Raw genomic sequence first — 23,230 nt, forward strand, 5'->3', positions numbered from 1 at the left:
ACCGGGGGAGCCACAGGTGCTGGAGAACCCAGAAGGAACTGACATGGGAGCACATCTCCATACTCCGGGCTCTACATGAGACACTGGCCCAAAAGGTCCAGAAGAACGTGCAGCGGTGGGAAGAGACATGGATGAAGTTGCTGCAGCAGGGACGCAGCATGCACAACTATGCAGGGCCTCCTTGCCCACCCAGAGCCAGCTGCTGTTCCTACCCCAGTCCCAGTTCCTGGTCCTGCCTCCCCTCCCATTTCTGACCCTGCTCCAGCCCCCCTTCCTGCTTCTCCCCCTAACTCTCCGGAACTACTTACCCCTGTGGTCACTGAGGTCCCCACAAACGAGGCAAAGGAACCACCCAAATCACTTGCCACTCCCAGTTCCAGCCCTGAGCCTCTCCTACCCCTCCACCCCTTGTCAGCTCCCTCCTCCCCAGTCCAAGGTTCTCATCCCCCTCCTCCCTCGCCTGCCCCCCCATTTTCCAGGTTCTTTCATGGTCCCTCCCCAGTTACTTCTACCCCCAAATAAATCACCACAGTTCTGTTTTTCAAAACCAACCTAACAGTTTGTTTAATTGTCTCTGCGGGGGGGGGGGGGGGGAGCGGGAGGGGAGGAAGAGGGGTAGTTGGAGGAAAGGCATTGGGGAGCAAGGCAAAGGCCGCAAGTGAGGAGGCCCTGGGGAGAGTGTCATTGGGGTTCTTGTGAGAAACTCCCCCTCAGGGCCTCCCACCCGATGGATCTGCTGGATGACAGCTGTGCACAGCTGCTCAGAGGCCGTGCCCTTCTGTACAGCCTCTGCCCTCCACCCTGGAAGGAACACCTCTTCCTTCCTCTCACATATATTGCGGAGCACACAACACGCAGACACCACCCTGGGGAATGTTCTGCTTCCCTACATCCAGGCGGGTCAGGCGGCATCTGAACCTCACCTTGAGACACCTGAAGACGCACTCTGTCTGCATGCAGGCTCTGCCCAGCTGGGCATTAAAGCAGTCCTTGCTGGGGTCAGGGTGTCCAGTGTAGGACTGTATTAGCCACAGCATGAGAGGGTTGGCCACATCCCCCATGATGCACAGTGACATGTCCATGTCCCCAACCCTGATGGTGCACTCGGGGAAGAAAGTGCCAGCATCCAGCTTCTGGAAGAGGCTGGAGTTTCTGAAAACACGGGCTTTGTGCACCTTCTCTGACCAGCTGATGAAGGTGTCCATAAACTGGCCACATTGGTCAACCAGGGCCTGCAGGACCATGGAAAAATAGCCCTTGGAGTTAATATAGAGAGAAGCCTGGTGGTCGGGGTCCCAGATGCGGATGTATGTGCCATCAATAGCCCATTGTGGTGAAGCTGGTGACAATGGGGTCCATGTCACAGAGGAGGATGATCCAGATTTATAGGAGCATAAGATTTTGTGGGCAAAGTCCCACTTCATCAGATGCATGTGATGAAAGCTTATGCTTCAATAAATCTGTTAGTCTATAAGCTGCCACAGGACTTCTCATTGTTTATGCAGATTCAGACTAACATGGCTACCCCTCTGATATTTAAAGACTAACAAAATATGTAGATGGTATCATGAGCTTTCGTGGGCACAACCCTCTTCTTCAGACGGTAGGAGTATTAAAAGTCCAAATCCAAGAATAAATAAGGGGAGTGGAGGAAAGAGGAAGGGAGAGAATTAAAAGAAGGAGAAAAAACACAGCGAATAGATTGTTCAAGTTACAAGAGGCTGATAAGAACAATTAGCACCTCCATTGGTTGGTTGGTTAAGTTATTAGGATGTGGAATGTACTGTGTGAGCCAGCGGATATCTCTGTTCATTCCATTCTGGTAACAATCAAACCTGTAAATGAAGTTAAGTTCCAACCCTTCCCTGTGTATTTGGCTTGTGGAATTGGCCTGAAACAACACGGTGACTTGGAGATCCATTAATGAGTGCCCGGGCAGGTTAAAGTGTTCTCCAACAGCTTATGATACCATCTACATGTTTTGTTAGTCTTTAAGGTGCTACTAGACTATTTGTTGTTTTTAAGTTTTTCTATACACAAAAAGTGCATCAAAATGATTGGGCACTAAATTGCATGTAAGGCCACCCAGAACCAGTTCAGGTAGGGCATCAGGTTATCAGTGACTTCCTGCAATGCTTTACTTATACACCTAATACACTCTCATCATTCCTAAATACTTGTCATCCTTATACGTCTGTAAACCTACAACTTAAATCTATTGAACATATATTGATTATGTCTGAAATAGCATGTGAATTGACCATAACACCACATAACACAATGACAAATGGATGATAAAATGAATTCATCAGCTATATCCCCTAGAATATAAGCAGTAATTAAACTCCTGAAAATGTAAAAATGTAAAAATCATGTATCTTCTGCAGTACCAGTTTGTGATAAACCTGCATACTTTGAATGAGTAGTTGTGTGTGAGAGAACTTCCAAAATGATTTAGGAAGAGATCCTGCAGTCCTTTCCCGGGCAATAGTTTTAATGTTCTCTAGGTCGAGTATATTTTGAAAGTAAAACTCATTTAATTTGCTTGGTAAAGAAAACTGTAAACACAAGTATGTAATTCTGTCTTTCTATTACTTGCTGCCATTTAGGCAAAAAATGTGTAGTCCTGTCACAGCCATAAGTAGAAGTCAACCACCTTCTTTACATTATTTTTATAGTTACAACAATGAAATTATGACAAAGGAAAAGAAAGAGAAAGAAACAGGAACATTAGATAAGTTTCGTTTCTGGCTGTCATTCAGGCACCTTTGTTTTCCATCCCTCTCATCTTCCTACATGGTAGCAGCTGTCATACATGCCACCAGGACTATCAAATCTACTTAGCTCCCCAGGGCCACTTAGCTTCTGCAGGTGCCGTGCAGTTATCAGCAATTGTAAATTCCTTTTGTTTCAATTGTAAGCCTAGATATCCAGCTGCACTGGATGTTGCAGATCCACAAGTAGAAGGGCAGATTATAAAATCTCAGAATCACAACTCAAGTTCCTTTGTAAAGGAAAAAAAATGTGAAGATATTCAGGACAAAAAGCTAGAAGGGACAGTGATAGCAGCCCGATCCATAAAGTTGTTGATTGTCCCACCAGCTTCAAGTCCCTTGAACCAATAATTTGAGTGTTCCCTTGAACCCTATTATGTCTCTAGACAGGTACGTCTAGGCCATTTCCAAATCTTTCAGTTTTATTCTCCATGAAGCCCCAAACCCTTATCCAGGTACATGCTCCCCAAACTCTTATCAGGCACTTACCTCCTGTCTTGAATATTCAAGCCTCTTCCTGTATAGCCTTCACGACACCACCTCCTTTGCATGAGGTCCAGTCAAAACATGATTGTTAAGATTGTTCGGCCCATTGTCATGTCATTCCTCCTGAGCCCCTCTCTTCTCCACTCCATTAAATACAAGCGTCTTATCCTTGCCTACAAGGACCGTCTAAACCTAAGCTCCATTTGACCAACACTGCCTTCAGAATTAGCACCAGATAATTTATTTTTAAATGCAATTATCTTGAAATCTACTAATTGTTGTTGCATGGCTAGTAGTGTAGTGGCAGGAGCATTAATGTGGCATACAGGAGGCCTGGCTTCTATTCCTTCTTCTGTAACAGGCCCCTTGTGTGATTTTTGGCAAGAGAATTCCCTTCTCTGTACCTCTTGTTTATCCATCTGCAAAAAAGTGGCGTGCAAGAAGCAAATAACACTGACCTTCCATGTAAAGTAATATATAAGTCTTAATCATTATCTGTTGTTATAATTGATCTATTCCATTGTTCCTATTTATGTTACCTCCATCCTACCTTTCCCTTCGAATTGTTTGTTACACCCTCTTGTATTTTTTCTTAAAGGAGATGGCAGACTTTTCAGGCTGGGGACTGTCTTTTAATCCATGTGTACAATAGGGGTGTGTGTGTGTATAAAACCCACACTCCTTCTAGGTGTGGTATACTGTTCCATCTAGTAGCAATGAGACCATTGACAGAGAGAACAAGAAGTCTGCTTTACAGCTTTAGCTAAGAGGTTTTTAGCTTGTTCCGTAGATGCTCATGCAGTAGATGCTTATGCACTATCCTCCAGAGGTCCCAGGTGTGATTCCTCCTGTAGATGACTTGGGTCTGTCTGTGTTACATGTGAGCATGTGCAGATAAAAATAGTCATGTCAAATTTTGACATCTTTTGTGTGCTGAATAAGGGTAACTGAACGTTGTGTTCTTGGGCATAAGCTGCTTATCACAGAGGTAGTGCTGCAGTTTTCTGCATGTAACAATACTTAACACTTCTGCTCAGGCTTCCATCCAAGGATCTCAAAGTAGTTTAGAAACTTAATGGCTTTACTCACTGGACTACTATGGGGCTAGTTGTTATATTATGCTCACTGGCCAAGATTTTCAAAATTGACTAGTGAATTTGGGTGTTTCAAATTTTAGGTGCTAACCATGAGATGCTTTGAAAGCAGCTTGAACTTCAAATTGGTGGGTGCTCATCTTGGAAATTTCAAAATAACTTGCCACTTTTGAGTGTTGTGGCCATTGTATGCACCATATACTGCATTACAGCAGTTGACACAGAAACTGAACTTCTGAAATGAATCATGCGATTGTTACTGCTTAAAACAAGTGCAGAACTTGGTGCAGTTAATGCTGTGATACTTTATAGCAGTGTTTCTCAAAGCTGTCCGCGAAACCACTTTGAGAAACCTGTTAACTGGCTGTGCCGGTTTGTTCATTTACCGGTGCTGCGGTCACAGAGCCTCGCGGCTCTTATTGCCTCTGTTTCGCCATTTGCAGTAAACAGCAAAAGGGAGGCAATAGGAGCTGCAAGGCTCCATGGCCTCGGCCTTAGTAAATAAATAAACTGGTACAGCCAGTTAACAAGTTTCTCAAAGTGGTTTTGCTTTAATGAGAAACACTGCATTATAGTAAATCCAGTCACCACATATTTTACTTTTGACTTGCTTTTGTGGATATTTAACTGAACATTAAGTACTGTCAGTTTAGAAACTACAAAACTGGTCGTTTTAGTTCAAAAATATATGAATGTAAATTATTGCCCTAAATGGTTAGGACTTTATAGGGGTTGAGGCTAGACCTGGGTGAAATTTTTCAGACACATCTCTTTTTTCCCCAAAGATGCAGTTTCAGGTCAATTAAAACATGATTCTGAACTGCTGTTGAATCTGGCAAATTGTGAAATTTGGCAAATTTGGAGTAAATGGGAAAAAAAAGAAATGTCAAAATGGTTCATTTGATCAAAATGAATCATTTCATATTTTCAGACTAGATTCACAAAAGGAGTTTGTCACCATTCACAGAGTAGCTGTTACAAGGTATTCTAGGAAAAGGTCTCCCTCAATCTCTTCTTGAAGATTTTCTACTTTGAATAAAACACTTGAATAGTTGTTGGCCAAAAAAAAGTGAGAACGATTCCATTGCCTGATGACTAGGGCATTCACCTGAGTAGAGGGAATATCTGGGTTCCAGTTCTTGTTTCCAAGCAGGGATACAGACATGGATCTCCTACAGCCCAGCTGAGTGCCCTAATCACTAAGTTAAATGTTATAAGGGCCAACTCCTCCTCTTCTTTGCGGGTTTTTTGGTTGGTTTGGGTTTGGGGTTTACAGTATTTCTTTATTTGTGAATGTAGCCTCTCATTTCCTTCACTTTTATTAAAAATACCCCAAATGAAAAGTTTAGTATTCTAGTTGAACAAAATGTTTAATTTGATCCCAAACAATTGTTTCCAGATTTTTCAACACACACATATGCACACACAAACATTGTTTCTGGTGAACTGGAAAAACTTTTTCAGAACTTCCAAGAAACCAAAAAAATCCATGTACAGCTAGTTAATACCGCTAATATACATGTACCAGAGAGGTGGACATTCTAGCTTTGGTATTCATTAAGTGGAACACATACAATAAAAAAAAACACCTTGCTAATTTAAGATGAAATAGTAGAGCAGTTTGACACATACCAAAGAATAATTTGTATTATCAATCATTGTCATTCTAATAAAAAGCATGTAAATAAAAAGAAAATACATTAAAAACTCCATCATTGTAAAGCCATTAACTGAAAGTAGCACTTGTTGATGTCATTAAAGCAGAAGGGATTTACTGGCCATCACTCACTTGGAAGTCAGTGTTCATTTTCCTCACAGACTTCAGTAAGGGTATGTCTACACTACCCCCCTAGTTCGAACTAGGGGGTGTAATGTAGTCATACGGAGTTGCAAATGAAGCCCGGGATTTGAATTTCCCGGGCTTCATTTGCATAAAGCCGTCCGGCGCCATTTTTAAATGCTGGCTAGGTCAGACTGCGTGCCGCGCGGCTACACGCAGCACAAACTAGCTAGTTCGGATTAGGCTTCCTAATCCGAACTAGCTGTACGCCTCGGAAGCCTAATCCGAACTAGCTAGTTCGTGCCGCGTGTAGCCGCGCGGCACGCAGTCCGACCTAGCCAGCATTTAAAAATGGCGCTGGACGGCTTTATGCAAATGAAGCCCGGGAAATTCAAATCCCAGGCTTCATTTGCAACTCCGTATGACTACATTACCCCCCCTAGTTCAAAGTAGGGGCGTAGTGTAGACATACCCTAAGACATTAACAGCAGCTGTATATCTGAGTTTTGGAGATAACTAGCATTTCATTTGTAAGATGAAAATTATAACATTCAAGTCAAATTACTTGCCTCCTATTTTATTTATTTTTAAAATATATCTTCTATAATAGGTGTAAAGTTTGTACAGTTTCCCTTATTAGTTTAGTTGCCATAGAAACAGTTTGCTCTGTTGCTTTAATCAACTTAGTATTTTGAAGACAAAATTTATAAATGTCTGGGAGACCTCCATTTTAATCCTATTTGGCTTTGTTGTGTGTTTCTCTCCCACAGGAGGATACGGATCATAATTATTATACTTCCAGGACATTCGGCCCGTTTGATTCTACCAGCCGGGATCTGTGGGTGAACATAGACCAAATGGAAAAAGACAAAGTGAAGATCCATGGGATTTTGTCCAATACCCATCGACAAGCAGCAGTAAGGGATTTGCTATACATTAATACTCTCTTTTTTTTTTTTTTTTTTTTTTTGACTGGCATTGCTATTTTTCTCCTATGACTGACACAATTATAAAGGACAACTTCTACTAAAGGAGGTTGACCTCTGCATTTATAACTGAGCGCTCTGGATGTCTGTACAATGCTGTGATAAAAACGAATCCATGTTGCTTCAGTGTATCTGCTGCACGTGTCCCTCAGGGAATATTTTCCTCAAGGAACTTTTTCCAGATGAAGTGAAAATTCATCTTATTTGTGTTCAAGGTTAAATAAAACACTATGATGTACAAAGGAATCCTGCTGCTGTTAAAGTCAGTGCGAATTTTGACCCTGATTTTAATTATATCAGGATTGGGCTCAAGATTAAGTTGCTTAACTCCTGTATTTAACCCCAATTTGTATGAAATCCAAGCCCCATTTTCCTTTTGAGAACTCTTAAAATTCTTGCCAAAATATTATTTAGACTCTTATTTGTCAAATGATAATAGCTAAAGTGGCAGTTGTAATTCCATGTCTAGATTAGAAATCTGCCTTGGATAATTCTCATCACACTGTCCTGTAACATGAATACTAAAATAATCAGCTAGCACACAATTATAATTGGATGCTGCATGATTTCCAAGTTGTATTCCCATGTCTGACCAACCACTGGAAACTGCCTGAATAGAAGAGCCAATATTGGCATTAATTAAATAAGGAAAATTAAGATTCTCTGTGACTCAGAGTTCTTGCTTCATCTACCACTCAGTTAGTTGCAATGAGATCAGATTTTGACAACGTAAAAAACTCCAAGTAGTAGCTTTGCTTGATAGCCTGATGGTTCTTAAACATGCAAGAGGGGCCTTCAGAGGGTGGGAGAACAAAAACAAAGCTAAAATTCTTTTCTTCACTGGGTTCTATCATAATATTTCTCATGGCCAATAAAACCAACCACCCAGGTGACAAGTCCTAAGGAAAGCAGGAGACAATGAATCACGGAGGGTGTATCTACACTGCACCCTTATCTCGAAATAAGCTATGGAATTTGAGCTACCCAAATTGTGTAGCTTATTTCGAGCTAATTTCTAAATAGAGCACTATTCCGAAACATCCCTTAACCTTCGTGGAACGAGGTTTACAAGGATGTCAGAATAGCGAGCCCATTATATTTCGAAATAATGGGCTTGCTCAAAAGACACAGAATAGCTATTTTAGGATACTTCTCGTATCCTAAAATAGTTCCGTAGTGTAGACATAGCCCGAGGGATTTAGTTCAGAATTTAAAAATCAAGGAAGGCAAGAAACCCAGTAGATTTTAGACCAGCTGTCTCCAATCAGTCGATCGCAATAGACTAGTAGAGCATAGAGATTCTGATGGTTGATCTCAGCTCAGTCTCCCATCTCCCCGTTTTGTTCTCAAGTAGCAGAGGGCAATTTAACAAAGAACCAGATGAAGACTTGCTCAGCTTTCACAACAGGCTGCACTGCTGCCATAGCCCCAGGCTGATATGTGGGGGGTAGAAGTTGTGGTCTTTAATTTTAAAGGAAATTAGAGACAGGGAGGTGTTGAGAGGGCCGTGGGCTGGGCTCACTCTTCTGAATTGCTGCTGGGTTCCTTCCTCTCATCCTAAAGAGGGGTCAACAGAAAACTGTACGTCAGCTGTGTCTGCAGCTGTGTTTGCAGTATAGAACAAGTTCTAGCATGAAAAGGTGCTTCCTCTCCACAGCCAGATTACATGCTTCCTCTCCACAGCCTCTCCACAAGAGATTCCCCACAGCTCCGCAGTCCTTGCAAGCTCCCCAGCTGCAGCAGTGGGTGGATGTGGGAATCCTCTGCAGCTCCCAGCCCTGTCAGTAAGGGAGGGAATCCCCAACAATTCAATGATTGCTACAAGCTGGAGGAAGTGGTTGGGGAAGAGAATCAACATTGCCAGACAAAGGAAGCCCCAGTTTGAGAGCATCCTTGATTAAGCAAGGCCCAGACAGGTTAAGCTACACACATGCAAGGCGCACATGCCAACCCCATCTCAAACAGGGAGCAGCCTAAGCGTGACAGAGGCTGCAAAGGATTACCAACAGCCATCTTGGGAACTTGGTAGCCACAGCATGAAATGAAAGACTCCTGTCTCCTGGCTGGGGCTTTGAAATGCCATGAATGGAGCAGAACCTGTTTCCAGCACAGAGCCTGGTGCTCCCAGCCAAGCAGGGGGATGAAATGGTCGCCTGCGCCCTGTGGATTCAAAATGGTATTTGATGCTGGGTCATTCATTGTCATAACTGGGATAACAACACAATTCAGCCTGCTAATTTGGGAAGATGAGTGAGGCCTTTCAGGTAACACGAACGCTGAATAAGGAGAAGGGGGAAGGGACTAGCAGGGAAGAGGCAGTGCTAATCTCAGACAGGGGGCCTTTGCTTTCCTGAAGAAAATCACTTCCTGAGGTGTTCAGTAAGGAGAGCATGGGACTGGGCTGGTGGTTACATGGACAGCAGTGTGCGTGTGTTTGTACCATGGGGAGCTGTCTGTGAGATCAATGATTTTATCAGCATATCTCAACAAAATAAGCTGTATTGGGAAACCCCACATTTGCCTCCCTTCTGCTCTCAGCCCCATTCCTATCTGTCTGTTCCACATGATCCCTGCTTTCCCTCCACTCCCAGCATTCACCTCACTTGCTCTTCGTCATCTGGAACCTGGCTCCCCATCTCTCACGTCCCACAATCCATCTTCCCTTTCCTGACCCTACTTTTCATCCATCCTCTCCCTTCCTCTCCTGTTCAAAGCTTCAGCAGAGCCAGTTTCCCTGTGGAACTGATTTGAGCTTCTTTACAATGTAGTACGCATGCTGGAGTTTCCTTTTCCTGCAGTGCGGTGGTAAGCAGCAAGCATGCTGTTCTCTGACCCTCCCCCAGCATGACAAACAAGGCATCCCTCTCTTCTCCTTTCATGGAGCCCCAGGAGAGAATCACACTGGGACTCTCGTGATCACAAAGCAGGGTCAGAGCCATTCACATTTCTTTGGCAGATAGAAGGGCCATTACAATGACCATGCAGAGCGAGTGAGGGGCTGGACAGCTAGATCTCAGGTGAGCTCCTTTGGGCACTAGAAGAGATGCTGATCTCACAGACAACTTTGTTATCTGCTGGAAGTGCCATCTCCTCCTGCCCCACAACCTTTTGAGTTACTGCTGGCACATCCCCATGCTCTTGGCTCCTCTGTCTCCTGCTGCTTCCCACCCACTTATCCCTCAGTTTTTGCTATTCCTCTCCTCCCCTCTTCTCTTCGGACCCCTCTAATTTTCATCCTTCCTGCTGCTGCTGCCTCCACCCCCTGCCCTTTCACCCTTTTTCTGTTGCTTCCTCACACTCTTTGCTGCTCTCACCATCAATTCATCTCTTGCTGCTGCTACCACCTCCGGCCGCTGCCTTCTCCCTTCCTGACTACCCTGAAAATCTAGTTCAGGAAACATAGAATCAGAGGGTTGGAAGAGACCTCTGGAGGTCATCGAGTCCAGCCCCCTGCCCAAGGCAGGACCAATCCCAACTAAACTAAGATACTAGTGCTCGAGCCGGGGGAGGAGGCTAAATTGGAATATGATGACAGAGAGTTGGTCCAGCTGCTGTGGCAAGTGGTGGATCCAGCCAGCAAGAAGGTATTTCTCTGAGTATGGCCCCCACAGCCTCAGTAGCCTCAGCTAATCAGCTGCCCAGGGGAATTGGGGCTGGTGCCTGTGAGCATTGAGGAGAAGATGCTGCCTCAGCTAGGAGCACAGATGGAATTAGGCAGCAGCCCAGACCATCCCATTGCAGGGCTTATGGTCATGCAAACTCCACCAAGTCCTGTGGCATGCCCGCCCACACACACAGGCTTTTCCCTTGGGCTTCCAGCAAGAGAGGCAGTGGTCTCGCATGCCGAGGGGCCCTGAGTGGGAAAATCCAAAGCCTATTTCCCACAGGCATTCAGCGGTTTTCTCCTTGGCCTGGGAGCTTACTTCAGTATCCTGCACCCCACCTGACCCCAACAGTCCGGAGCCCCATCCCAAAGCCAACATCCCTTTCTCCACCCCCTCTTGCACCTCAATACTCTGCCCAACCTAGAGCCACTTCCCACAGACAGCACCCCTCCTACATCCCAGTACTCTGTCCCAGCCCGGAGTCCCCTCCTGCACCCAAATTCCCTCCCAGAGCTCGTACCTCTCACCCCTTCCTGCTCACAAATCCTTCAGTCCTGGCCCAGAGCCCACAGCCCCTGTCCCATCCCAGTGAAAGTGTGGGAGGATGGGGAGAGCAAATGACAGAAAGAGGGGGTTGTGGAGTGGGCAGGGCCTTGGGCAAGCAGTGGGGTCTTAGGGAAGGAGAGGGGTAGACGCTGGGTTGCCCTGACATTTTTAAACTGTTCTTCAGCATAAAATGGTTAGTTTGTCAGAGGACAGTACTCAGGCAATCTCTTGCCTAGCCAAAAGATGGGGAAAAAATAGCTAAAATGTCAAATAGTTGAAGATAGTGGAAATAAGGGGTTCAGACTGTTCCTTATATTTGGGATGAATTTAATAAAGCTCTGTATGAGTTATCGTATCTGTGACTTTGGCACACAATCTCAGTGAGCTGGGGAAGGGGGAACAGCCAGAAACAAGCATCTTTCATGGTTTTGCTACTCTGCCAAAGATGACTTCTCCTGAGCACTCTCTTCATCTGTGCTGGGGAAAAGACTGTGTGTACATGTCAACTTGTAAGCACACTTGTTTCAGCTTGGACCATTGTGGATAAGCATAGAAATTTCAGTCCAAGAGCAAAGTGAAGCCAGAGGTTTACAAGGGACTGGCACTACTTTACTTTAGCCTGGCTTTTGTGATGGGCATATAATAATCACCCACAGCCTGGCTGGCAGGCTCCTTCCTCCTCACCCTGTCTCTGGCTGGGCTGGCAGCCATGGAAAACTCAAGATCCAATGGCTCAGGATGCTGTATGCTCCAAAGCCGTGCACAGCACTGGCACCAGGAAGTTTTTCTGTCCCTTAGCTAAGCCCTCGAGTGGCAGGGAGGAAGCTATTTCCTTTCAATCTGTTTGTGCCCAGAACCTGCAGGCTCTGCAGTAGCTCCCCAGACAGGAGAGTGTGTGTGATCTCCCCCCATGCAGACCTTTAAAGATAAGAAGGTAAATAAAAAGACTCCAGCTAGTCAGCATTTCTTTTTAATGGGGGTTCAATCGATTTGATATTAATTTGCATAGTTATGATTGATTGCTATTGACCTCACTTGAATATAAGTACTTTTACCATATGTCACATATTCAGCATAGGGAAATAGGATCTCCCTGGCTACGTCTAGACTACATGGCTCCATCGATGGAGTCATGTAAAATAGTTTATTCGGCATAGTCAAAGAAGTGGGGATTTAAATAACCCCCTCTTCATTAAAATAAAAATGGCCACCGCGCTGTGCCAACGATCAGCTGATCCGGCACAGCGCAGCAGTCTAGACTCGGCGCGGTCAACAAAGGAATCCTTTGTCGACCACTCCGGCATGCCTCATGTAGTCTAGACATAGCCCCTAAGTCTAAGTGTATGGCTATCCTTAAACTGCTACAGCTGCACAATTCTGCATAGACACTACATACACAGAAGGGAGGAGCTTTGGGATTGGTGTAGGTAATTCATCTCCCCCAGTGGTAGTAGCTAGGTCGATAGAAAAATTCTTCAGTCAACCTAGTGCTGTCTGCTCCATGGTTTAAGTCATTATAGCTACTGGTTTGGCTTCTGTGGTTTGGCACCCTTGGAATCTGACTGGTCCCAAACCAGGGAATTTTCCAGACCAGGGGATGTCCCCTGCCACTGGCCTCCCAGCAACCCACTGGCTTCACTTCCGGCCTCAGCTGGCCACCCTGTCTTTAGCCAGCTGTGCTGATGGTCCTGGCCAGACCCTTAAACCCTGGGTTCCCAGCTGGGCAGCCAGATCCCACTGCCCCTGGACTCCCGGGTGTGCTGCCAGACTCCATTGCTGCAGGTCTCCCCACACCATCTGAGTACCTTGTTGTAGGGCTCCTGGCTGTGCTGCCTGAGCTCCCTGCTGCAGGATTCTCCACACTGCCTGAGCCCCATGGTGCGGGACTCCCAGACCACAGCGGGTCTTTCTGCATAGCCTGAGCCCCCTGCTGAGGAGCTCCTGGCTGTGCCATCAGAGCTCCCTGCCCCAAGGCTCCTGGCCCGCCACTGAAGTCCCTGCCCCTGAGTTCTCTGGTCCAGGAACATCCATGTTCCTGCTGGACCATGGATGCTGCTGGACAAGATAGTCCCGGTTAGGGAGGTAAAACCTACGTGTCTCTCAGGGGTATGGATTCTTCATGCCCTTAGGAGCTTGTCTACATAATGACATGCAGGAAAATCAATCTAAAAGTTAACTAAAGGTGTGAATTTGATGTGGATTGGTTGTACCATTTTAAACCAAAGTAAATTAAACTAAATTCTGATTAACAGCATTCACACCAGGATGTAATATGGTTTAATTAATCCACTTTAAATTCATCTCAGAGAATTTTATTTCTCTTTATAATTGATTTGTGTTTTGCATGTCTGATCAAGCATCACCAACTTATGCTGAATGAGTCAGCTAGTCCTGGAATGATCATTTGGAATTGGAAACATTCTACAAACCAGCTTTTACATAGATGTTTTACTAGAACATTTTTAAACGATTCTGTACGCTCAAAGCATTTTAATGACTTATGCTTTTATTATTGCTTTCATAATTCACTCATCTTCTTTCTAGCCCAGAGACCAAGACTTTTAGTTCAAAGAGTGGGGAAAAAAAAGTAATTCTAAAAGACTAATTGTAGTTAAATCAAGATTCTAATCTTGCAACCTACAGAAATGGAATGTGGGCTATAGTTGTAATTGACACCAGTTCACAGTTTTATACTTCCTTACAAATGATCACCGGGATGACTTTCAAAAAAATATGAATCCATAGTAATAAAAAAGCCAAATGGGCGGTGGAGCTGGGCAGGAACATCTCTCATCTCCTGCAGAGATGAAATTCCTTCATTACTCAGAGAAAGGTCAATTCACACATCTTGCTGACACTTAGTGATTTAGATACTGATGACTTCTTAAGCATCATTTTTAGTACAGGAAAACAAAGATTGAGATTTGCTTCAAAGCTCAATGTTAATGTATTTTGTAGCTTGACGATTCTGAAACGATGTAAGAAAGCTTGAACATTATTGTATTAACTTGTAAAGTATTTGTAGCTTGCGGTCATGATGAATTAAAAAGGTAATTTTGGAAAGCTCTTATTTGGAAAGATTCATTGGACACTTAGTTTTCCCTTAATTTGCAATAAGATCTCTCATTTGACCTTCTGCCTCAATGTTTCAATGATCTAACAGTCTAAATATTTTCATTTCTTGGATAAGAACCTCCACTATTATTGTAGTTATAATTTTTAAAATTGTTTTATTATAAATTATGATCTGACACTGATGTTTTTATTCTGGGTGATGTTTGGATTTGTTTACCTTCTGATGCCCTAAATAGTGGTTTATTATTAGGGAAGTTAATTTGTGTTTGTATTTATTTTTTTTTATTACAACATTTGTTGTAAAAAATAGGTAATTAGAAACTGGAAAATAAGAATTAGAAATTATGAAAATTTAGAAAAAATTAGAAAATTCCAAAGTAAGAAAATGTACTTTCTTCATGGAGATAAAAAAGGAAAATGAAATACACACCTGTAATTTTATAGTGTCATTTTAAAGTTGTGCAACTATTAGGACAGATCCATCTATTCGTATACAGGACATTAATAATGCCTACCTCATGGCCATGCTGGTATATATTTTCTGTAAGAACCATTTAACAAGGCAGGACTCACCACCCTGGTGCCTCCTGCTGGCTGTTCTGGGAATTAGCTCTTGACCTCTGCAGTCCTTCTACAGCTAGTGATATCATACCTACTGTCACTGCTGTCTTTACTTTTTGAACCAGCACCTCTCCCCAGACTTTGGTGTCCTGTTCTGGGCATGGCTTTCTGGATATACCCCTCTCCTTTATTGCCCCACTTCCGAGGGACTGTTAATCCTCAATCCAGCCAATTACCTCTGTGGTAAATCTGGCTACTTGCCTCGGTGGCAACCTGCAGTCCATGGTGTATCCATTCCCCCCAGTGGCAAGTGGTGGCAAAAGGGAGGGGAGACCTAGATCCACCCACTACTCTGGGTCCCTACCAATGGACCCCGAAGCAGTGGCTATGCACTGCTTCTCCTGCAACCCCCACCATCAATTTCCCTGAGACATTTTCCCATGGCTCTAGCACTTTTTTTGCACCCATGTCAGGGATTCAGGGCTCCCTCTTATTCCCCTGACCCTCCCCAACAATGCTCTATGTGAGGGTATGTCTACACTACCCCGCTAGTTCGAACTAGCGGGGTAACGTATGCATACCGAACTTGCTAATGAAGCCCGGGATTTGAATTTCCTGGGCTTCATTAGCATAAAGCCGGCGCCGCCATTTTTAAAAGCCGGCTAGTGCGAACCCCGTGCCGCGCGGCTACACGCGGCACGGGCTAGATAGTTCGAACTAGCAAGCCATTCCGAACTATCTGTACTCCTCGTTCCACGAGGAGTACAGATAGTTCGGAATGGCTACGTAGTTCGAACTATCTAGCCCGTGCCGCGTGTAGCCGCGCGGCACGGGGTTCGCACTAGCCGGCTTTTAAAAATGGCGGCGCCGGCTTTATGCTAATGAAGCCCAGGAAATTCAAATCCCGGGCTTCATTAGCAAGTTCGGTATGCATACGTTACCCCGCTAGTTCGAACTAGCGGGGTAGTGTAGACATACCCTGAGGTACTTCTAGCAGAGAGTCCTTCTCCCTTAGACTCCAGAGAGTCTAACTCCTTCTGCTTAGGGTTGCCAGATAGTTACAACAAAAATACAAGACACACTTGACATTACATCACAATCTACATTACATCTTATTTAGACAATACTGGACATTTATATTGTCTCATTTATATTTTCTCAATTTGTTTCCTGAACAGAAAGCTCAAATACTAGACTGTCTGGTTCAAAACTGGACACCTAGCAACCCTACTTCTGCTCTGATGAGCAGCCCTTCTTATATGGCCCTCCTTGGCTCTGATTGGCCGCTTCAACAAGCCTCCTTCCTATTGCCTATCTCAGTAAGTCTTCTTCCCATTGGGGTTGAGATTCTGAGCAGCCTCTCTGAGGGCTGCTTTAACCTTCTAGTTCCTTGTGTGAACTACGTTGCCCACCACAAACTACGTATACAATGCAACAATATCTCTGAAACTAACACATCAAAAAACAGTATTTCTGACATGGCAATTTGTCCTCAAGTATTTTCTGTATGATTCCTTCTGGGAACACTTAGAACGATGGTATCACCTTTCTTCTATTCTGACCTCAAAATTAAGACATACTAATATCTGTTTAATCTACAGGTAAATAAATGTGTTCTGCAATGCTGAAAGGTAGATAAAGCTTTTGAGTTGCCATATACCATTTCTTTCTTCTTTTTTTCTAGGGAAAAGGAGCATGGGTGTTTAGCCATGAGATGTATTAGTTCTGCGTGCTGCAATATCGTTGCTTAGTGACGTTATTCAGCAATTGTCATTGGAATCATGAAAGAGTCCATTAATACAGTTTTCTTTTGTTTCTACCCTACCTTTGACAATAAAAAAAAATCTATTTTCTTATCTACAACACCTTCTCATAATTTATTTATTCTTTTTATTTTTCATTAATATTTTGGCAAAAAATGGAATTCCAGTTGTGATTTGGATGCACAGATTGGTTGGTAAGCCATCTAATAATAGCTTTGCTGAATCAGGAAGTTACCAGTTATTTAGTGAATACACAGTTCTCTTTTGTGCACACAAATTTTATCGCTTGTGCATGTAAAGAGCCTTTTTCCTATATTTATATTAAACAGGTGTTAGAGTTCCAGGATCTAGGGTACAACCGTACCAATGAAATTAATGAGAGCTCAATATTTGTTGAATGGACACAAAATGGGACCTATAATAGTATAGCTTTAAGTCAGTACACAGCCTTATTGTACAGGTTGGAACTCCCTGGAGCAACATCCTCAGGACCTTGCTGGACCAGGGGCGGTCATATCTGGCTCCCCTGCTACTGGCTCCCCCGAGCCCTGAACTAGCTGCCTGCCCAGCTCCCCCTTGCTGCTGCCCTGCTGGTCCCCCACCTCCTACCTTCTTCTCCTTCCTGCTGGGCTATCCTTGCTGTGGTGTTCTGAGCTCCTGGCCCCATGGGGCAGCCCTACTGCGGAGTGCTGAGCTCCTGGCCCTGCAGAACAGTCCTGCTATGATGCTCTCAACTCCTAGCCCCGCCAGGCAGTCCCCTTGGGTTGTGCCTGGCTGTCTAGTTATGGTGCATCAGGCAGCCCAGCAGCAGGGAGCCTAGCTGCCAGCCCTCCACCAGTACTCTCCGATCCTGGAAGACTTGGAATCCTGCTGGGCAACAGATTTTGCCAAACCAGGGGGTCCCGGATTACAGAAGTTCAACCTGTAGTAACTTCAGAGTGCTGTTCTACTGCTAAAGGGGCACATATGTTTTTTATAGTGGTTCTAGATTGTAGAAGCAATCCTGAACAGGAATAAGGGAAGATATATGTGGAAATAGCAATGGCTAATATTAAGAAAAGAGAAAAAAAAAAACACCTCTGTTTTCTGGTCCTGGAAGAAAGAAATGTCTGGGGGCAAGGCCTAGAGCAGTGAAGATTAAAACCAGAATGTTGATGATATAGATATGCAATAAGAAAGGTAAATGGGCTTATGAGAGGAAGAAAAAAGTATAATTATAAACTAAAGAAGAGAAAGAAGAAATAAATACGTCTATGCTGGTACTCAGAAAGGACAGTGTCTATTTAAACAGTAAAATCTGCTGTTTCTTTGCTCCCATATTTTGTTGCCCAGTACCAGGAGGGTTCTGATGTTTTACCTGAGTCCATCAGTGTTATTTTTAAACAATGAACAGGAAAAACTCTTTAAATTAATTCACATACTCTCATTAGATGTACCATCTTGTCTTGATGTGTTAATTTTGACAAAGAGGCCTTATCTTTACCTATGTTGAGATCGACACTCCAGCAGTCGATCTTCCAGAATACAATTTAGTGGGTCTAATAAGGCACCCCCATCAACACCCGTACTCCACAGGGTTGTGAGGAGTAAAGGAAGTCGGTGGAATCGTTTCTCCCATCAATCTTTGAAAGGAGGCCACCTCAAAAATTTGGTTTAAGGTACAAAATTCTCATAGCTGAAGTTGTGTATCTTAAGTCAAATTTCTAGCATAATATAGACCTGGCCAGACAGAGAGAGAAAGTCTACATAGTCCAATTAGCACAATGAAAACTGCATTCTGCTTTTCCAGTTGTAAATAAAAATTAATGACAAAACCGTTCAAAATCCTGGTTTCCATTTAAGAGGAAAGAAAATCTAATTTCAAGTTACTGTAAATCTTCAGTGATTAATTTCATGTCAAGTAAGTCATTAAAAATCTCTGATGGATGTAGAAACCAATCCTTTTTGTGAAGGAGCCAAATTCAATGCAAAGGTGTATACAAATTAAAAACAAGACAGAAGTAAGTTTAGAAAAATACATTTGAAAGATTTGTAAATATTGATCATTGCCTGCAATTGATGGAGCAAACAAATACTAGCATATGTTGTTATATTTCAATACTATTATAGTTTTGAAATTAGTGAAAACCCTTTAGAATTAAGATGATTGCCCATCACTGAATGGAAACATCAATTTTCAGCATGGGGGAGGTCTGTGTTTAAAAAAAACCCTTTCAATAGGGTAGATCCTATATTTCAATGTGCTTTCAGGCCTTTAGCTCATGCATACACCCCAATAATTTAACCTGTGGGGATTTCAAATGAGGGATGGCAATCCTGTTTTAACAGTGGCAGGAGTTAATGGGCGAATCACATTTTGAAGTGGAGGGCTCTTCATTTTTTCTTCCTATTCTTCAAATTATTGATTTTTCTTTTCTGGTGTTGTTTCTTGCAGAGAGTGAATCTGTCCTTCGATTTTCCATTTTATGGCCATTTCCTACGTGAAATTACTGTGGCAACTGGGGGTAAGTGGCTCTCTACCCATTCATTTGAAGGAATCTGACAAGAGTTTCTTGCAGCTGTTTAAAAATACCTTTTCTCCAGATGTCAAGGAATAAAATGTAGTATTTATTTGGGAAATGTCCCTTTCCATGGAAAGCACAAAACAAAATAATTGTCATGTTGAAAAACCTTTAGCTTCTCAAGTGAAACTGATCTAAAAGTGTTTTAGCAGAATAACAAAGTGTGTGAATATTTTTGTCTCTAGGTATTTCTCCAGTCTCTTGGAATTGATTAGAAGACAGAGAGGAGGGAAAACTTTAAGCAGAGGAGAAATTAAATGATTCTGTTTTAATTCTAGAATTTTTTCACCTGACCCCTATAAAAAGCAGAGAAGGCCCTAAACTATATTTCCTTTCTGAAACACATGCCTCAGTTCTGGGAAAGATTTTATGTAGCTCCAAACTTTGTAGCTTGGGTTTAACTGTAAAATGGACCTGATTCAAAACTTTGGGAAAACTTAGATTTGGATGTGAACATCATAGCATGAGCCCATTTCTGTTAACAGATTTAAAATTTCTGAACTAGAGGGCTCGCTGCAGTTAGAGGAAATTGTGCTACAAAGTTCTACTGGTGGGATGAATAAGCATCACAGCTCAGTGGGGAACTATGCTTGCTGTCTGACAAGGTTGGTGGTGGGCAGTTGTGACATTCCCCAGGATATAATCTGGACTGTTGAACAGCTATGTCCCCTCATTTCTCCATCCTGGAGGTGCTTTTTACGGTACTTTTCTGTGAGAACATCCACTCCTTGCTCTGGTTACAAATAGACTCTACCATGCAAAATCACTCTCAGCTGAATGATGAGTGTGCTCTGGCCAGTCACTCCTGAATCATATTTACAGGGTGACACCAGCAAACTTAGTCTCAGATTTTCCTCCAGAAATGTGTTCCCTGGGTTGCCCAGCCCTTTCCTTCTTGACAACACAAGTTCATAGAAAGTCAGTCATTTCAATAAAAGAAAATAATATACCTGGACCCTGTTATCTCAAATGGAGGTTCCCAAGCACTTCAGTCCAAGTGTCTAAACACTGGTTTAGATAAAACAATAAAGCCATTCTGTTAATTAATAGATCTTAAGTGATTGCAAGTAATGAGGCATAAAGGTCTGAATTGGTTACAATTATATAAAAGCTAAAACAAATTAATATCTTAACAAGCTATGTGAATTTAAAGCAAAAAGGTCTCACTTACCACATGTTCTAGCAGTCTTTCAGGATCCTTTCCCAGTCCCATGATGCTTCTTTTTCCTTTAATCATGGCATAGACATCATTTAAGAGATGAAGGAAGAGATTGTGTGTGTGGGGGGGGGGGGAGAGGGTCTCTTCCCATTTTTAAAGTCGTCTTTTCCATTTGAAAATTGTCTCCACCTGGGATTCAGAAGACAATAAGTCTTGGGGATGGGAACCGACAGCTTTTATTTGCCGTTATATAAATTTCTCACTCACACCCTTCTTCTTGCCAAAAATGACTGTTTAATCAAGTGATAGTCAGTTTGATTTTATTGACACCTGGGTAGGTGTTGGCAAGCTTTTTGTCTCTTGTTTCCCTAGAGCATATCTTATACAGTGCAATTTTATAACTTTATGTACAATGTCACCACACATATTTTACCAGGACAATATTGTTCAGCAAAGCACTAAAGCATCAGTTTGCTGCTTTGCTCTGCACTGCAGTATGCATCGCTTATACTTCTGTTCACACAAGGATAGATAAATGTGTTTGTATGTGTCCCAGTTGCAGCTGGGATTGAAAAGATTCCTTTTCCCAAACACTGATCTGATCCAACAGCCCTGCAGTGGTCCAAGCAAGGAGCATTTGGTGCAATGGCCAGAAACGGGCACCTGGGAAGATGCCATAAGGCCACTACATACTGAGCCAGCCAATGGGGGAACACAGGTGCTCAGGCCATAACAATTTGAAAGATCAGCTTTGTGTGTTGTATCTCATGTATGGCATCAAATACCTCAGCAACCATATGGATGAAACCAGTCACCCCCCTCCTCAATGAACACACACAGAAAAGCTAGCCAGCAGGAAATGGGACTTAAATTTCATGGGGCTTGCCATGGACAAAGCAAGTAGCTGGTTGTCTGGTTGCAGGCCAGTAATGTTCAAACTGCTGACCAGAGCAGCTGCTTTAAAATAATGGGCCACTTTCTGGAGGCCAGAATGAGCGGCAAAACCCCCCATAGGTGTCTTGTTGAGAACACAGGAAGGGGAAAAGAAAATTCCTTCGTGGAAGATTTTTGGCTGCTTTTCACAACAAAAGTTATTTTGCAGTATAAACTCTTCCATAGTTTAGTTGGCAAAAAGCACTTTTCCTTGACAGAACTTCCCAGCAAAGACAAAGCCATAGGGTCATAAAGTGATGTTAATCTCTAGTCTTTCTATGGTGCAAAAAGATACCTCTCTAAAAGTGAAGGACTTTGCTAAAGTCAATGTGTACCTTAAGGACCCTCTGAAATCATGGAAAGGTGACTTGTTTCCAGTTTTAACATAGCTATTTTAACATAGACCCTCTCTAATTATTAGGGTTGAGGAGATTTCCATGAGGAACAAGAAGTCTCTTCTCTCCAGAGTGCTGTTCATTGCACTTTCCTCTCAAGCTTCTGTATTGGCCACTGTCAGAGACAGGATACTTAACCAAATGGACCACAGATTTTTATATATATATATATATATATATATATATATATATATATATATATATATATATATATATATATATATACACACACACACACACACACATTTTTAATACAGTAAATATATATGAGCATTTATTAAAAATTACAATAGGCGCATTCCTTTTTTTATCTTTCATTTATGCCCATTCATCTAAGACAGTGGTTCTCAACCAGGTGTACATGTTTAGTAGCAAGAAGTTTGAGCATGTCCTTCATTGTGGTCTTGCAAAAATGAATCTGAATATTGATACCGGCATATTTCTTCTATCGAGCATGCCCTTTAATTATATGTGGAAGGGGTACTCGAGAATGATGGGGTTTTGGCACTCGCAAATTGAAAAATTGCATGTAAGGCATGAAGTAAATTGTGTGTTTTACAAAGACTTTATCCTGGAAATTGATGAATGGTGAAAACCCCAATCAATTAGGCAAGTCATCTACTACATGACACCTGCTTAGGTACTTATTTATTCAGAAAATTCTACTCTTTCTATAGTGTTTTGTACAAATTTTAGAAAATTGATAAAGCAAGAAAATGGACAGAAAGAAAAATCTATTGCCAGCAGAGTTAAAGCTATATAAGTATGGTAGGAACAAAAAGAATCCTAGCAATGGTATCATTCCATTACAAGATAGAAATGGTAAAATTATCAACAATAATGTAGAAAAGGGGGAAGTTCAGTAAAAATTTGTAGTTCATATTTGGAGAAAAACATATAGTCCTATCATATGATAACTCTCTTTGCATTTGTCTGTTATCTCAGCAGGACGTAAAACAGCAACTATTATAGTTAGATATTTTTTAATCAATAGGTTTGGGTAATTTGTATTCAAGAGTTTTAAAAGAGCTGCCTGAGGAACCTGCTGCACAATTAATGATTTTCAGTATGTGAGAAACACCAGGAAAGTTTGAGAAGACTGAAGGAAACTAAAGCTCTGATGGTAGGAGACAAGAAATGGGGAATGGGAAGGTGGACACATAGGAGGCTTTGTAATTAGGGTGTTTTGACCAGTTGTAGTCTATGGAGCTCAGGGGATAGGGATGCTGAAAGTGAGAAGAGGCTGACAGAATAGAAAGTAGGGTTGACAAGTCTGAATTGGGTTTGTATAGAGTAGAGGGAATGCTGAGCTTGTGTGGTAAGGAACCAGCGGTCTTAATGCTTATGGGGGATAGGTTGGCATACTGGGCATGATATGCAAATGGTCAAGACTACAGGCCAGTGGATGGAGTTTGAAGTGAAAAGGGGAAGAGGGAAGTATCAGGAAATGCAGATAAGAAATGAAAGTGAACCTTGGCACAGGTAGAGAAAACATTATTGGGGGAAGAAGAG

At 42.7% G+C, this 23,230-nt stretch overlaps 1 protein-coding gene across 3 annotated transcripts in view; it reads left to right on the forward strand.

Annotated features, from left to right (window-relative positions):
• The window catches only part of PLXDC2 (plexin domain containing 2), a 412,966-nt gene that overhangs the window by 209,096 nt on the left and 180,640 nt on the right, over window positions 1-23,230 (forward strand). For all 3 annotated transcript variants that reach the window (XM_075922487.1, XM_075922486.1, XM_075922488.1), the window contains exons 3-4: window positions 6,905-7,051; window positions 19,105-19,174. In XM_075922487.1, the coding sequence (XP_075778602.1) occupies window positions 6,905-7,051; window positions 19,105-19,174 (217 nt within the window). The remainder of the gene's footprint in view (window positions 1-6,904; window positions 7,052-19,104; window positions 19,175-23,230) is intronic.

This window comes from Pelodiscus sinensis, chromosome 2 (assembly GCF_049634645.1).
Source record: "Pelodiscus sinensis isolate JC-2024 chromosome 2, ASM4963464v1, whole genome shotgun sequence".
Taxonomy (NCBI): domain Eukaryota; kingdom Metazoa; phylum Chordata; order Testudines; family Trionychidae; genus Pelodiscus; species Pelodiscus sinensis.